The sequence below is a fragment of the Electrophorus electricus genome, chromosome 11, assembly GCF_041902795.1.
Source record: "Electrophorus electricus isolate QZ-2024a chromosome 11, ASM4190279v1, whole genome shotgun sequence".
NCBI classification, from domain to species: Eukaryota; Metazoa; Chordata; class Actinopteri; order Gymnotiformes; family Gymnotidae; genus Electrophorus; species Electrophorus electricus.
This window is the reverse complement of record NC_137507.1, coordinates 10,513,428-10,529,182: the sequence shown is the minus strand read 5'-3', so window position 1 is coordinate 10,529,182 and position 15,755 is coordinate 10,513,428. Positions and strand designations below refer to the sequence as shown.

General features: G+C 41.7%; 1 protein-coding gene across 1 annotated transcript in view; it reads right to left on the bottom strand.

The window, feature by feature from the left end:
* Positions 1 to 15,755, bottom strand: part of LOC145659831 (stabilin-2-like) — a 30,668-nt gene that overhangs the window by 5,187 nt on the left and 9,726 nt on the right. Inside the window, 44 exon segments of the mRNA XM_081723145.1 lie at positions 181 to 330; positions 503 to 626; positions 858 to 920; positions 1,100 to 1,132; positions 1,134 to 1,247; positions 1,471 to 1,560; positions 1,768 to 1,944; positions 2,572 to 2,618; positions 3,127 to 3,271; positions 3,355 to 3,501; positions 3,599 to 3,679; positions 3,816 to 3,860; positions 4,038 to 4,157; positions 5,311 to 5,382; positions 6,074 to 6,147; positions 6,335 to 6,460; positions 6,559 to 6,638; positions 6,925 to 6,970; positions 7,084 to 7,179; positions 7,340 to 7,535; positions 7,715 to 7,801; positions 8,179 to 8,247; positions 8,385 to 8,513; positions 8,842 to 8,973; positions 9,064 to 9,180; positions 9,271 to 9,351; positions 9,441 to 9,518; positions 9,677 to 9,785; positions 9,981 to 10,117; positions 10,388 to 10,435; positions 10,604 to 10,699; positions 10,821 to 10,916; positions 11,137 to 11,295; positions 11,443 to 11,536; positions 11,851 to 12,022; positions 12,143 to 12,254; positions 12,368 to 12,487; positions 12,846 to 12,896; positions 12,966 to 13,000; positions 13,003 to 13,018; positions 13,134 to 13,277; positions 13,408 to 13,551; positions 14,147 to 14,274; positions 14,467 to 14,555. Coding sequence (XP_081579271.1) covers positions 181 to 330; positions 503 to 626; positions 858 to 920; positions 1,100 to 1,132; positions 1,134 to 1,247; positions 1,471 to 1,560; positions 1,768 to 1,944; positions 2,572 to 2,618; positions 3,127 to 3,271; positions 3,355 to 3,501; positions 3,599 to 3,679; positions 3,816 to 3,860; positions 4,038 to 4,157; positions 5,311 to 5,382; positions 6,074 to 6,147; positions 6,335 to 6,460; positions 6,559 to 6,638; positions 6,925 to 6,970; positions 7,084 to 7,179; positions 7,340 to 7,535; positions 7,715 to 7,801; positions 8,179 to 8,247; positions 8,385 to 8,513; positions 8,842 to 8,973; positions 9,064 to 9,180; positions 9,271 to 9,351; positions 9,441 to 9,518; positions 9,677 to 9,785; positions 9,981 to 10,117; positions 10,388 to 10,435; positions 10,604 to 10,699; positions 10,821 to 10,916; positions 11,137 to 11,295; positions 11,443 to 11,536; positions 11,851 to 12,022; positions 12,143 to 12,254; positions 12,368 to 12,487; positions 12,846 to 12,896; positions 12,966 to 13,000; positions 13,003 to 13,018; positions 13,134 to 13,277; positions 13,408 to 13,551; positions 14,147 to 14,274; positions 14,467 to 14,555 — 4,469 coding nt within the window.

Genomic DNA, 15,755 nt, shown 5'->3' with positions numbered 1-15,755 from the left:
TATGATTATGGCACAGTGCTTGTGTCATTCATGTGTGGAAAGCTGAATGTATAATGAAACTGTCTCATACTAGCAAAAATTCTAGTAAGATGCATACATAAAATCACACGCTGTAGTTCACTGCTCAGCTTTGCAAAGACTTTTCAACTAGATTATTAAATGTTCAGTAGAGAATGTGACCTTTGCACTCTGGTTCAAAGTGGCCATCTATGCATAATTCACAGGCCACTCCCTGGTACCCAGGAAAACATGTGCAGGTGCCGTTGCCTAGGTGATCCTCATCACACTGTCCATGGTTACTACAGGGGGATCTTGGTCCTCCAGGACAGGCTGGAGAACAGGTTGTAGTGAGAATATCACACACACAATGCCACCATCACTTTCACTGTTATTATGCAAAAGCAACAATGTCTAAGAACCCAGAAGGGCCTAAATATAGTTGCCATCAACAACATGATTAGTGAGTTGTAGTAAAATGTGAATGAAGTCTGGACTACTGTGCCGAGACAATCTCTGCCGTAGTAACCTGAGCAGCACTTGGGCTTCCATATGACCATGGTGCACACAGACTGACATCCAGCATTTACAGATGAGAAGCGTCTGGGCAGGTCGCACCTCTGAATAAACTGCATTCCAAAAACACGTTAAAATAAAATGTAACATATAGAAATGATTAGCCCTAAGGTAACTACAGGAACATGAGAGATCTTCATGGAAAAATACATATAAAACAAATGTAATATCTTTCACATAGTGTTTGTATGAGTTGGATGAAGCATTTATGATTTTTAGAAAGGTAGTCATTTATGTGTACATAGTGAAATGGGCGTGGATTTGTGATTACAGAGAAAACATACCTTTGGTTTACTTATTGAAGGGCAATCAGATGACACTGTAACAGCACAATATCTGCAAGGCATCTACCACAGGAAAAGAAACCATTTATATAACCTATATATAATACAAAATGAGAGTGTAGCATAGCTAAGAAACATTTTTAAAATAGGAAGTATGTAATTTATATAATTTGCATATAATATGCATGCCGCATATCAGTAGAGGATTTTGTCAGCATAGATCGGAATTATGTGGAACTTACTGTGATGTCTACAGTGTCCTTCTCATCACAGCGCTGCCCCAAGGCTGGGAGGTGTTAACAAGCAGTCAATACCATAAACCAAGCCTTCATTGAACTTTAGGTTCCTCTTTACAATCCGACAACTTTTGTCACTGATGTACAGTTCACCCTAAAAAGTAAGTGATATCAATAATATTAAGTATGGTAAAGTAGCCAACTAAACTTTAGAAATAACATTCAATCCTTTTCAGCCTGGCTTGTTTAAGATGAAGGGCCCATGCTCACACACAGCACAACACTGAACTACAGATTGGAAAGTGCTCTCTGTTCCCTGATTGGTCCATGTTCTCCTGAAGCTCCTCTTCTGAGACCAAGACTTTTCCATCACTCACTATTTGGTCATCTCCGACGCAGCTCAGAGAGACGTCAGAGCCCTGAAGGGTCTTCATTGAACTGAAATTAATCATTTCTGCAGACTGCATCTAAACAAGACACATACAAAATCATTGCATATATACCCAGGATTACAAGGGCACAAGCTTCAGTTTCCTCTATAGCTGGAACCTCCATCAGAAACACAATGCACAGCAGGCATGTAGAGCTCTAAACAGTGACGTAGGTCCTCCTGAGCTCTGTCTGAACTGGGTCCAGCCTGCTACCATCTGCACAGAATGAACTTACTGCCTTACCTTCATAGCATGGAGGACGTGGTACTCCAGGTACTCCTTCAGCTGGGTGTGGTTCTGCAGGCCGAACAGGAAGTCCTTCTGCTCCTGAGGCAGGGCAGCCATGGTGGAGTCAGTGGGGAGGAAGAGCGTGACAGGCTGATGGAGGCGGTCCTGCACCCGCTCCATCACCTCCGTGTCCTGGCAACAACAGACCAAGTCACAAAAGTGTGGAGTGTTTTCTGCAGAGCAGGAGCCAGCAACACTTTTTTTGAAGGTTTTGCTTTGGGTGGTCCATTTACATTGCTGAACACTCAAAAAAAAATGCATTCCAGAACCATTTGATAAAAACAAACCATAAAAACAAAACAAGCAAACAAAGCAAGCAAGCAAACAAATAAAAATGAACTTGACTCCTAACTTTGACTTGTAGCTTTCATCACACTCTCGTCCATACTGCCATGTGTATGGTACAATACAGGGACAACTTCTGAACAGATTATACCATGCAATTCTAGTACATCTAAACCTTTACTGACAACTATGTCATGTACAACTCTATCCACACCTTGTATTTGAACATAATCTATATATTCTATAATAGAAATGTGTACATCTGTATATATCACAGTTTATATATTTATACCTTCTGGAAACACAGCATAAAGGGTGTATGTTACATATGTGTACATATTCTGTATTTAATGTGTATACATTGTGTACTTACAGACTGTGGGGGACTATCTACTCAAGCTTTTCACTCACTTTCACATTTGTGCTAAAGTGACAACAAAAAAAGTGATTTGATTTGATTTTACTTGTACGCACCTCCAACAGTTTGAAAAATGTCTTGAAGCCGTGTTCATTTGCTACATCTTTGAGGTCAGGCTGCCAGAAATAAATGGTGATATAAAGTCCAGGTTAGAGGTCATTTGGTGTTATTGAATAAATCTCTAATTGCACTCCCTGTACAGCTGGTGTTGTTTGCTATGTTTGGGAACATGTGGAATCTAAACTTCATTCCTGTGCTCTCAGTAGTTTAAAGTGACTTAATCTAACAGTGGAAGTTAGATTTCCTCTGAAGCTACTTCTGTAAAAGAGGCAATAACAGGTGCTGAGGTCAGGGGTTTGCTATGTGAAACCTCATTTCTTCAAAGTTTTTTTTTTAAATAAATAATAACAAAATAATTCCTAGCATCATTTGATAGATGAGGAAACCTGGATTTATTCACACCATTAACATTAGATCAAGAGATTTGTCTGACAAAGTTGGTCAAAAGAGGTAAAACCTTCAAGGGTATTTACTTTGCTGCATGATAATATCAATGAACTAGTGGTTTGCATCTTCCATACGCAAGACAGTCTCAAGATAAATGCCGACACCTACGAGGCTGGCAGACTTATTCATTCCATTCAGCTTCTGGAAGCTGGGGGGGATGAGAACCGTGTCGATCTCGTGGAAAATCCCGTTGTTGCTCTCCTGATCGCTGTACACCACTTTGGCCTTGTTATTGATATATATCGAGCCCTGCACACAAAGCACAGTTTATACATCTCAGTAGGACTGCTGGGAGTGAAGTGGCTCTTTTCTGTTGAGGTCAGCACGCCTACCTTCAAGTAGGAGATGGTGAGCGTTTCCCCGCTGAGCGTGGTGAGGTTACGGGGCTGCATCAGGTCCCCCGGCATCAGGATACGGCATGACACGATGTGGTACAGGAACAGCGCTGCGTTGCTCTCTTTATTCTCTGGCTTCTGGTACTGGGAAGTGATGCAGGATTATGGCGTGACCGAGAGGACTGTTGGTCGAGTCATTCAAAATGCACACTTGGCAGTTTCATAAAACACTTGGACTTACTTCTGCCTTTTTAAGTGCCTTATTGTTAGGAGCAAACACAGTGTATGGACCACGTCCTTGTAGGAAATAAGCGTCAGACCACTGAAAGCATAAACATATGCTGATTATTTCCTGCCTGCATTAACTAACATTTTGTAACACAGGGTTCAAGAAAACAGAAAAATAATGATTAAAAAACACATCAATAATAAAATTCAAATGAATGACTGAGACTCACTAACACACTGTAGAAGAAACTTGTCAGCTCTCTGTTTCGGAGCTCCTGAAGGCACAATGGGAGACATTTAAGTTAGTGAAAATGAGATGGCAGACAGTTTGTTTTTGTGAGAGAGAGAGAGAGAGAGAGAGAGAGAGCGCAAGAGAGAGAGAGAGAGAGAGAGAGCGCGAGAGAGAGAGAGAGAGAGAGAGAGAGAGAGAGAGAACGCTCCTTGGCCCTCACCTGCATGACGTTACTTTTGCAGGTCATCCCATCTCCCATGTAGTCCTTGCAACAGGTGCAGTTCCTCTCCCCTGGCCCTGTCATCATACAGATGGCTTGCTTGTGGCAGCCTCCATTTTTCTGACAAGGATCAGATGAATAGATTACAGCTATTCACATTCATTTATTACGTTAGGGCTCAGTGCAGTCACACATGCCAAACCCTGTGATTCCAGATTACATGCATACACCAGCTACTTTAGGTGAATGCAAAACAAGGCAAGTTTATGTGTACAGCACTTTTTATACAAAGTGCCAATTCAAAGCATGTCATACAAACACACAAAAATAGTGAATTAAATAAAATAATGAAATAATTTTATTGTTTTTCATCCCGAGATCTATAACCTCAGGAAGCTTTTGTGACAAATAGTTACATCTCATTTACTCAGCAATAACTAATAAATGAAAATAAAAGATGAACAATATATAATGATAAAATAAAGTGCTGCAGATATAAATTAATACAGAGAGCTCAATTATGACCAGTAAAACCTGTAACCTCGATTTAAAAAGATTTGGGGCACATCTAAATTCATCATGGAGTTATTATAAGTCATGTATATTAAAAAAAATGAATGCTGCTTCTCTGTGTTTGGTTTGAATTCTGGGCTCCACATTCTGGGCCTTGTATCCTTGGATCTCAGAGACCTACTGGGTTTTTACTCTTTGAGCAAGTCATCAAAATATATACTAGTAGTCAACCGGTATTAGTCGACCTGGTTGGAGATAAAAGCATGCAAAAGTGTCCAAGGTCTTGTTGGAACATTAAGCCTTTCTTAATACCCTTATAGGTTCTTAATATTCATTTGATATGGCCAGTAAAGGTCAGTCCTGGGTCTATTAGATCTCCAAGAACTTTCTAATGCTGAGATTTCTTACTACATTTTTAGATCCCTAGATTCAAGATGGGGAACAATTTAGAGATTCTCTGCTCTGTTGCCAAATATCATAACCTCCGTTTATTTACTTTCAGGAAATTCTGTCATTCATAGTTTATGTTGGCCATCATTAAACTCTTGATTAATGGTATGATTTACAAGGCTGTAGCTGACTGGTTAATTTAGGTCGGTGGATCATAGTTCCACATGTAAAAGCCCCAGCAACACTCCTGTGCATGATAACACTCTGTACCTAATATCTAGTGAGTGTGAGTACAAGATAGGCTGCTGAGTGCATTTTACAAGCAAATGGGTTTTGCTGTGCTGGGCTCATAGTCCAGAGGCTTTCTTACCTTGTAACACAAATTGATAGGATTACACTGCTGTCCATTTCCAGAGTAGCCTGCTTTGCACACACATGCTGCCTGAAAGCATAGTGAACAGTGCTTTTATTTCTTCACTTAATTTTTGCGATTGAAGTCAAATTCAGGTATTTAAAACCAACTGGGTTGCAGCCTCCATTACTGATAATCAGAAGCTGTTTCATAAGTTAAGTTTGTTACATAAGTTAATATTAGTTTTAGAAGTATTAGTATTAATAATAGTAGTAGTATTAGTATTAATAGAAGTACTAGTAGTAGCATTAGTTTTAGTATTAGAATAAGTATTTGTAGTAGTAGTAGCAGTAGTAGTAGTAGTAGTAGTAGTAGTAGTTGTTGTTGTGAATCTACTAAAAAGCAATACTCTAGCATTCTGTCAGGATCTCCTCTGTCTTTTGTGTCTTTGCTGTTGGCACCTCTCGGGTCTTTCTGCCTAACCATACACCTCCTGCTTTGGTTTTGGCTCCTTGCTCCTCCTGGGAGGTGTTCTTTACTCCTCTTCCAAGTAGTCCTCTTTAGCTGTCCATTGACTGCTTGTATACTCCCCTGTTGTATTTGGCATTAAGCTTTAAGTCTTATGTTCACTCTCTAATGTTCTTAGCCTGTAATGCTCTGCTTGTTAGATTGCTTAATGGCAGGGTTTTGATTGTTTTGTGCTGCCCTTACGACCCCTAGGTTACACATATGAAAACCAAGCACAGATGCACATGCGCATGCACATGGTTGGGGAACCAACCTTGTTTGGGCCTGTGTGTACACAGTCTGCATAGGCATTGCAGCTTCCACTACCGTCCAGACATGGATTGATTGCTGGAGAATCAGAGGGCCAAAGTCATCAACATGACGCACAAAGGAATGGACAGTACACTGGCCCCAACAGCACATTACAGTGCCCAAACACACACACACACACACACACATGCACACTCAAGCATGCACACAAACATGCACACTCAAGAAACATCACAACTGAAACTGAGACATGTCAGACTTACACACACACACACTTTTCCATCCCCTGCATAACCTGGGTTACACACACACTTCCTGTATCCTGGGATACTTATCTTACACACAGCGCTGGAGGAGCATCCGCCATTATCCTTCGCGCAAGCGTTCACCGCTGAGGAAACACACACCCACACACAAATACAAACAGAGCCGCGTCTCAAATTTCACTTTGTAACGTGACAGGGGGCAAAGCTTTAAACCACTACCTACCTGTACAGTATGTACCGTTGCCCTGGTAACCAGCTGCACATCTACAGTAATATGAATTATCTGCTACGTTCAGTAGACAACTGAAAACCACACACACATTCAAACAAAGTTATAACAAAACACGCACATTTTAAGACAAATATAAAGGTATATTAGAGGTCCCAGAAAGAGGAGTATGAGCATGAGATGTTTCAGAGAGTGAGAGGAGTCAGAGAGAAGAGGGGCTGAGAGTGAGAGGAGTCAGAGAGAAGAGGGGCTGAGAGTGAGAGGGATCAGGGAGTGAGAGGGGGATGAGAGTGAGAGGGGGCTGAGAGTGAGAGGGGGCTGAGAGTGAGAGGGGGCTGAGAGTGAGAGGGTCTCACTTACTTTGCACTGGTGTGGCACGTCCCTTTACATGAGTCTGTGGTTATGGCTGAAATAAAACACGGAGCTAAGTTTCTTTTCTCACCACAAAAAAGAAATTAAATTTGTGTGTGTGTGTGTGTGTGTGTGTGTGTGTGTGTGTGTGTGTGTGTAATTCCTCACCTATAGAGCAGAGTGTTCCTCTCCATCCAACGTCACATTCGTAGGTGCCATCCCCCTCCTGACCATCATTACAGTGACCATTCACACACTTACAGTCTGCAGTGAGAGGAAAAGAGAGAAAAAGGGAAAAAGGGAACAAATACGACTGAGAGAAATATGTGGAGGTTTAACAAGCTTTTACCCGTAGTGTATTGGGAACTTACATTGTTGTACATTACAAAGGTACGTTACAAAGGTAGATTCCACGGCGGAATACCTTGGTCACAGTGGATGCCGTACTTTCCCGTCTGGCAGGACTCGCAGGCTGTGCCGTTAAAGCCAGGGTTGCACCGACACGCTCCTGTACCATTAATACCGTCCACACACACACCGTTACCAAAACAGGGCTGGCCCTCTGGCCCTGGACAGCTCTCACAGTTAACACCATAAAAGCCCTCGCAACACTTCCTTACCTACAGAGAGGGAGAGAGAGAAAACAAGAGAGGGAACCTCCCTCCAATCAAAACTTAATGATGACAAAATAACAGTAAAATCACATCAGTGTTAAAACATACAGAATCCAACAAGTGCAAAATTCAGCACCATCATTTAAACATCTTACAGAAGAAAGCCATTTAAAAATCTCACGTACGATGGTCGTTTTTTGACAGGAAGCCTCACAGCCAATGAACATCCCGTGTTTCCTCCTGTTATATGCACATTTGGTCCTTTTTATGGACTTTGGGCAAAAAAAAGAGACAAAATCAGGACATGTCAGTCTGCTCCATTTAAATGTTCATTTTACCCAGAAACCCAGCTGAGACTGAAGTCTTATTAACAATACAGTGAGCACGATAAAAACAAAAATATATGAACAAGAACATAATATTGAATTCAATGCGAAAATGTAAAAATGGAAATTTAAATGTAAAAAAACCATTAGCCACATCTATGAAACACAGCCACACTCCCAAATGAGCACTGAATGGATTTAAAAAGCTAAACTAATGTTTGGTTAAACTGACTAGATTATGGTTGTAAACAGTGGCACATAAAGTAATTAATGCATGTGTTTTAGATGAATAGCTTGTTTTAGAGATGTGCCATTGATTTTACTGTGAATACTTGCTGGGTTCCAGGGGGACAACGGCTATCGGTTGGGTGAAAGCAGTCCATGCACTGCCCCTGCATACAGTGTTATTCCAGAAGATCACAAACTCATGCCTGACAAACAGCTCAGCAAAGTGGGTCTGCCCTGTTGCCTGTGAAGGTGTGCGGCGGGTGAGAGAGTCTGGGAGAGCTGTCACAGCAGAGGGAATCACCTGGACGATCTTGGTAGACGCTGTGTCACAGCGGTTCCTGGGCACCTTCAGTACAGCAGACACTTCATGGATGATCCCCTTAGAAGTCAAAATGTCCATAGCAGTCACCGGAGCCTTATTTACCCACCACTGAGAAGGAAAGACAGAAAGAGAGAGAGAGATTTATTAAGTGTGCGGCTCTCGATGCCCTCTTTGTATGAAAGGGTTCGACTGTTCCTCATTCACTAGCGTTACTGTGGGAAGACGGAGACATGTTTGTGTGGGTCTGTGAGTGTCTTTGAGTCTTTGTCTGTGAGTGTCTGTCTGCATGTCTGTGAGGATTTAGGCTCCATTTTCCACAGCTGACTGGGAACAGAATAGCTGTTCTCATGTGTACTGGGTGGTTTAACGCACATCTCTCCTACATCCCATATGTTCCTATGATTTCCCCGTTCACAGGGGTAAAGAGTCGACCTACGTTACTGTCTTTGCAGAAAATACCTATCTGATAGGAGAAACCCAGCATGGTGTCTTTGTACAGGCCATCCTGCAGGTCCGCCTGCCTCAGGGTGTCACCCAGCACAACGTGGTAACGCGTCACATTCAGGTCCTAGTTTGGAGAAATCACACACTATCACATATAAACAAACACCAAACATGTGTGTGTGTTTGTGTGTGTGTGTGTGTGTGTGTACAGTACCAATGAGCTTTCTCCGGGGTTCTTCAGATATTCAGTAATAGCACTGTCCGTAGGTGCGAACAATGTAAAACCAGAAGCGCTCTCCATTTCCTCAGTCAAGTTGAATTTGTAAAGCACCAGAAAAGCTACATTTAATCACGTTAATGACGCTTACACCATAAAACCTAAGGAGAGACAATCATATCCTTCCCTGTGAGAGACTGGCATGTCCCTGAAGAGAGAGAACTGTGGTCTCTGGTTCAGCACCTCAAGTAAACCTTCGCTCAGCTTATGATCAGAGATGAGAACCTGGCAAAGAAACACCATTCTATCATTTCCACTACATAACAGTACGAGGATTCCACTGCATTTCTGAGGTTTTTTTTTTTAACACTGGCTGTGTCGATCAGATGAATGAATCCATTCTTGGCAACAATGTTCCCTGATACAGTTTTAGCTCCAGCCACTCTGGTGGTCTAGTGAAGAATACAGAATATACCCAGTGAGAAAATCTCCTTCATTACAGCCTTTTTTTTAATGAAATTGCTTGGAATGTGTAGGTGTTGGTGTGTGTGTGTGTGTGTGTGTGACTGACTATAAAGATAGAATGATAGAATCCCCACAGTCCTTTTACCTCATTGGTCCAGGAAACAGGAAGTGTCTTTTTCAAAAGTGAAACTAGTTCTGGAGAAGGTGAACTCCGAAGCTCAGCCAAAGCAAAGAACCCAGAAACCATGTGACTCCTGACGACAGAATGAACACACCAATTATGACCAACCATTAAGAGTCATTAAATATCATATGACATTCCACTGCATTTCATGACTGACCACTCTTAATTTTACACCAAGAGGAACTGTGTATGCATCCCAAAGAGATGTGGCAAGGTGACTGTCCAGATTACACTAGTGCAGATTACACTGTGATAGTGAACTCACTTGACCAGACTTGGAAGGTGGCTGGCGGCCAGCCAGTAATCCTGGTCCTCTTTGCTCAGGTTGCCGATGGCTTGTTCCGATGGCACAAATAGAGTCATGTTCTGGCCCTCGGTCAGCATGTCCTTGAGGTCTGCTCGCTGCAGTCCGTTCCAGAGAACACACTCAGAACACCCATAATAATTCCCCACAGAGCAGCCTTTACCTCTGATATACACTTTGCCTCTGTCCTTCAAAGATCAGTTCCAAAAAGTGACTTTTTACTTAGTTATTAATTACATAATAATTACATATTAATTATTAACAAAATCTGCATAATACTTGTAAATACTTACACATAAAATGTTTTTATCAATAATTTAGATAGACTTTATATCTTAATTTTCAAAGAAGTACAGACTGAAACTTACAGTCAACCACGTATTGAATTCACTGAGATCAGGATTGTTTTCCACTTCCTTTAGAAGAAAATGTAAATAATCCTCTTTATGTAAGGATATTCATGTTTCTCAGTGTTCAGGTGTTCATATTCAGTGTGACTAAATTCTGTGAAGTCTAACATATGGCAGAGCATTATCTAAAATCACTGAAATACTAATAAAACGTATAGTATTCTGCTGTCATACCTGTGCCAGGGTTCCATAGCAGATGCTCCCATCTCCTGAATAAACCGTCTGACATATATACTCAAACCTCCCTTGATTCCCATACAAGCAAGAAGCCTGGAGGAATAATGTGATCATTTAACTCCCACAATAATTGCATGACCATCTCATGTAATGGTGTTATGCTATTATGATTTTAACGCATCTGGAACTGTGTGTGTGTGTGTCTCACACTAACATGCTGATGACATCTTCCCATTTGATCTACACACTGATTGATAGCCTCACAATCTTTCCCATTGCCATGGTAATTCTTCTTGCACATACAGTAATTCTGGAAAAAAAATAGAAAGAATAACTGACAAGCTCAGCAAACACAGAGGCTGTATGGATGGATGGATGTATGGATGGATGGAACAATGGAGAAAGGACTGATGTAGAGTAGGTAAAAGTGGCTCTAAGGCAACATCCATGACACAATATGCTGTGCAAGTGCCCTTAGTCTAGAGTCTGTGCTGGACTGAGTGTCTGGGTTAAGCAGCAGCCTGTCTCACCTGTCCTGGGCCTACGTGGACGCATGACACGTTAGGATGGCACCCGCCTCTAGAGGGCTCCACACAGTTATTGACAGGCTGGCATTCATCTCCATCCTCTTTCTACCCTTTCAGACACTCACACTTGCGGGTGCCTGGTACAGTTTTTATACACCTAGCCTGAGAGAGAGAGAGAGAACAAAGACATTCAGAAACACACACACACGTTCACACACACACACACACACACACACACACACACATATGCACACAAACACGCACACACATGTGCACGCACCAACACACACAAATGCATTCTTGACCTACGTTGTTACTGCAGCCTCCGTTGGGAGGTGAAGTACACGGGTCGCTCTCCACACACAGGAATCCATTCCCTTTGAAACCCAGCTTACACACACACCTTGAACAAAGATAGACAAGTAAAATTAAACACACATCTCCCTGACTGGAAAAATTAGTTCCTTCAGATCTTCATACCATATGATGAAGTGAATAAAAAAAAAACAGCCTTACTTCTATCTTAACCGAAACCAAACCTATTACAAGCCTTGACTAAAAGAAGAAAAGAACTACTTGCCTTTAAACATCACTACCAAGTCCCAGGGTGGAGCTTTCCCTCCTGCTTCTCCAACCACTCAAGTCGGTTAACGGTAGTGTAAGGGTGGGGTTAAGGGCAGATTAAGGACGGGGCAAAGGCGATGCACTCTCATGAGCTCTCCTTCGCTGTAGACACAGTCGGCATGGGCGTGGCACGGCTGCTTGGGCCCGAAGGGCTGGGTGTGCTTATCACAGAGCTGCCCAGAGAAACCTGGCTTGCAGGAGCCTGACTTACACGTGCTGTGGGCTTCTGGGTGGTTGTCACACACGCCGTGCACACACCCACAGGCTGGGGTACAGGAAAGAGAGGTGAAGGGAGATTACTGAAGCTCTTATGACAGTCGAGACTGACAAAGATGGATCTAATCTATGGATATGGGAGGGTACTCCGATGCTTCTGGAGTCGCACTTTGGTCACAGGATGGGCCGTACTTGTTGGGGTCAGCACAGTACTGGCAATGGGACCCTTTGAAGTTGGGCTCACACTGACAAGTGCCATTGCCATCTATACCCTAAAAACACTGAAACAAAGGGAGAGTTGTGAAGTGGGGTGTGTGTGTGTGCGTGTGTGTGTGTGTGTGTGTGTGTGTGTGCGAGTGTGCGCATGTGTGTGTGTGTGTGTGTGTTTGTGTACCATGCCATGAGAGGAGCAGGGGGCAGTGAATCCACCCGAGCAAGGGGAACAGTCTGATCCAAAAAAGCCTTTACAGCATTGTGGGGTCTTCACAACATGGAGAAAGAGAGACATCATGTTCTACTTTAGCTTCAGTTTTAATACAAAACACCCAAAATGCTGTATAAAGAATAATGTACAAATCTAATCTTCTCTTAAGTAATTAGTGTTAGGATTCAGGAAGAGACGTATCTACTGAAGGTTTACTTTATGACAGTGTGACTTTGTGCCCTGAGTATATGTATGTATGTTAGACCGAACTACTGCGTTGGCTGGATTTTCTCTTATTATAAAGAAAACAAAGAAGTTGGCATGTTGAATCTGTGGAGGTAAAGCCTAATAATGAACCCAGTCTCACCAGTCCCAGAAACTTTGGGTTATTGTATTGTATTATTGTTGAAACTGACATTTCGATGACCAGCTCCTATAAGGCTGGTGCAAACACTGTGTAGGGACCTGCCTCGTCCAAAACAGCCATCATGTTGGTTTTCTGATGCAAAGAGACATCATACATGCACATTTACTGCACATGTAGACATTTCTGACAATTTTCCGATACCTCAAGGAGAGACTTAAATTGGGAGAACTTTCCAGAATCTTTATCAGGTTTTCCTGAATTCAAAGAGCAAATTATAAAAAAGAGTTTTATTTTACTTAACTCAGAAAGAGGGATTTTCTGATTTACGTCAGTATTATTAAAAGCATCAGGCATGTCTGAAGAACACACCTGACTGTCACTTATAACAGTAGGAGGGACCGTGTCCATCATTTTATCAGTGATGTGGATCACTCCATTCGAAGCAATAATATTGGATTCCAGAAGCAGGCCTTTCCTACGGCTGCCATGGATACGGACTTTAACCTGCTCAGACTTAGGAAAGAAAGAAAGAGAGAGAGAGAGAGAGAGAAAGAGACAGTGAGAGTGCTATTTCGATAATATTCAATTCTCTCTTTTTTGTTCTCTATCTCTCTCTCCCTCCCTCACACACACACTCCCCTACCTCAGTTACTGATTCAGCAGTTTTCCCTGTCAGCATGTAATAGAGTATTCCATTCTTCAGAGTGTCAGAGTTCATTTCCACGGCGAACATGTGCAACTTGACGAGGTATCGGGCGTTCGCCTCATCTGCCACCAGAGTTTTCACCTGCAGCAGCAGAACAGTAAGATGCAGATGGATGTTTGTGTGTGTAACATGGATGTGTTTTGCACTTTTTAGCATTTATACTACTACTTCAAAAGTTTGGGTTCCCGTATTTTATGCAATTTTATGTAATGTAGGTCTAAATAATGTATGTCGATATGTAATTCTAAACTATCATTTAGTATTTTAGTGAACTATCGGTAATTAAATATTGAATAATTCATAAAATTGAATTTAATATAATTTCTCCTCAGATAATCTACTTCAAGATTTGATCAATAATTTACACCCTTTGTGAAGTATTCTGGAAATTACTTTTATTATTATAACTCTCTCTTATACATCTCCCTCAAGCATTTTGGAGTCATCTGCACAATTCTACAGAATTCTGGACAAAACTATTTGTGTATTTATGTGCTTCCTAACAGTTATTTGAAAATTCATGACTTTTTAAATTCTAATATCACATTATAATCATTTAATGTACATATACACAAAAAAAGTGGATTATTCAGAACACTGAATTCAGTGATTCCAAAGTTTTAAACAGTAGTGTATATATAATTTTATGATTGATGGTCTGTATGACTGAACTCACAGATGTTGATTTGAAAGCTTTGTTGCTTGGTACAAAAACAGTTAACAGTCCACGTGATGTCAGAGGCCAGGACATGACTGCTTCTGAAATACCAACAAGGCACAGCAAATTGTGTGTGAATTTCTGAGCTCTAAGTCAAGCACAGCTCTTTCTTGACCTTAGACCTTCTGTAAATTATATGACCAACCAATGAAATTTCACTAAAAGCCATGCTGGCATTGGACAGCCAGTGTCACTCACCACGCAGATCAATCGCATTGAGCAGGTGAAATGTCACTCACCAAAAGACTGATGGCACTGGACAGCTAGGGTTAGGCCACCAGATTCTGAGTTCAGATCCTGCAGTCGCTGCATTATATTGCCAGAGCAGATTTTTCCATTGCCAAGGAACCCCTCCAGTCATGTACACCTGTCAGGCAAGAAAAGAAGTACGTACAGTGCTGTGAAAAAGTGTGTCCCCTTCCTGATATTTTTTTACATGTTTGTCACACATCTTTCAGATCAAACAAATTTAAATATTAGACAAAGATAACACAAAATGCAGTTTTTAAAGGAAGGTTTTTATTATTAAGGGGGAAAGAAATCCAAACCTACATGGCCCTGTGTGAAAAAGTGATTGCCCCCTAAACCTAAGAACTGGTTGGGCCACCCTTAGCAGCAACAACTGCAATCAAGTGTTTGCGATAACTAGCATTGAGTATTTTACTGCACTGTGGAGGAATTTTGGCCCACTCATCTTTGCAGAATTGTTGTAATTCAGCCACATTGGAGGGTTTTCGAGCATGAACTGCCTTTTTAAGGTCATGCCACAGCATCTCAATCAGATTCAGGTCAGGACTTTGACTAGGCCACTCCAAAGTCTTCATTCAGTTTTTCTTAAGCCATTCAGAGATGGACTTGCATGTGTGTTTTGGATCACTGTCCTGCTGCAGAACTCAAGTGTGCTTCAGCTTGAGGTCACGAACAGATAGCTGGACATTCTCCTTCAGGATATTTTGGTAGACAGCAGAATGCATGGTTCCATTTACCACAGCAAGTCTTCCAAGTCCTGAAGCAGCAAAACTACCACCAGACCATCACACTACCACCACCATATTTTACTGGTGGTATGATGTTCCTTTTCTGAAATGCTGTGTTACTTTTACGCCAGATGTAATGGGACATACACCTTCCAAAAAGTTCAACTTTTGTCCCATCAGTCCACAGAGTATTTTCACAAAAGTCTTGGGGATTGTCAAGTTTTCTGGTAAAATTGAGACGAGCCATTTTGTTGTTTTTGCTCAGCATTGGTTTTCGTCTTGGAACTCTGCCATGCAGTCCATTTTTGCCCAGTCTTTATTATGGTGGAGTCATGAACACTGACCTTAACTGAGGCAAAAGAGGACTGCAGTTCTTTGGATGTTGTTGTGGGGTCTTTTGTGACCTCTGGGATGAGTCATCGCTGTGCTCTTGGGGTAATTTTTGTTGGCCACTCCTGGGAAGGTTCACCACTATTCCTTGTTTTCCCCATGTGTGGACAACGGATTTCACTGTGGTTCGCTGGAGTCCCAAAGCCTTAGAAATGGCTTTATAACCTTTTCCAGTCTGATAGATCTCAATTACTTTGTAT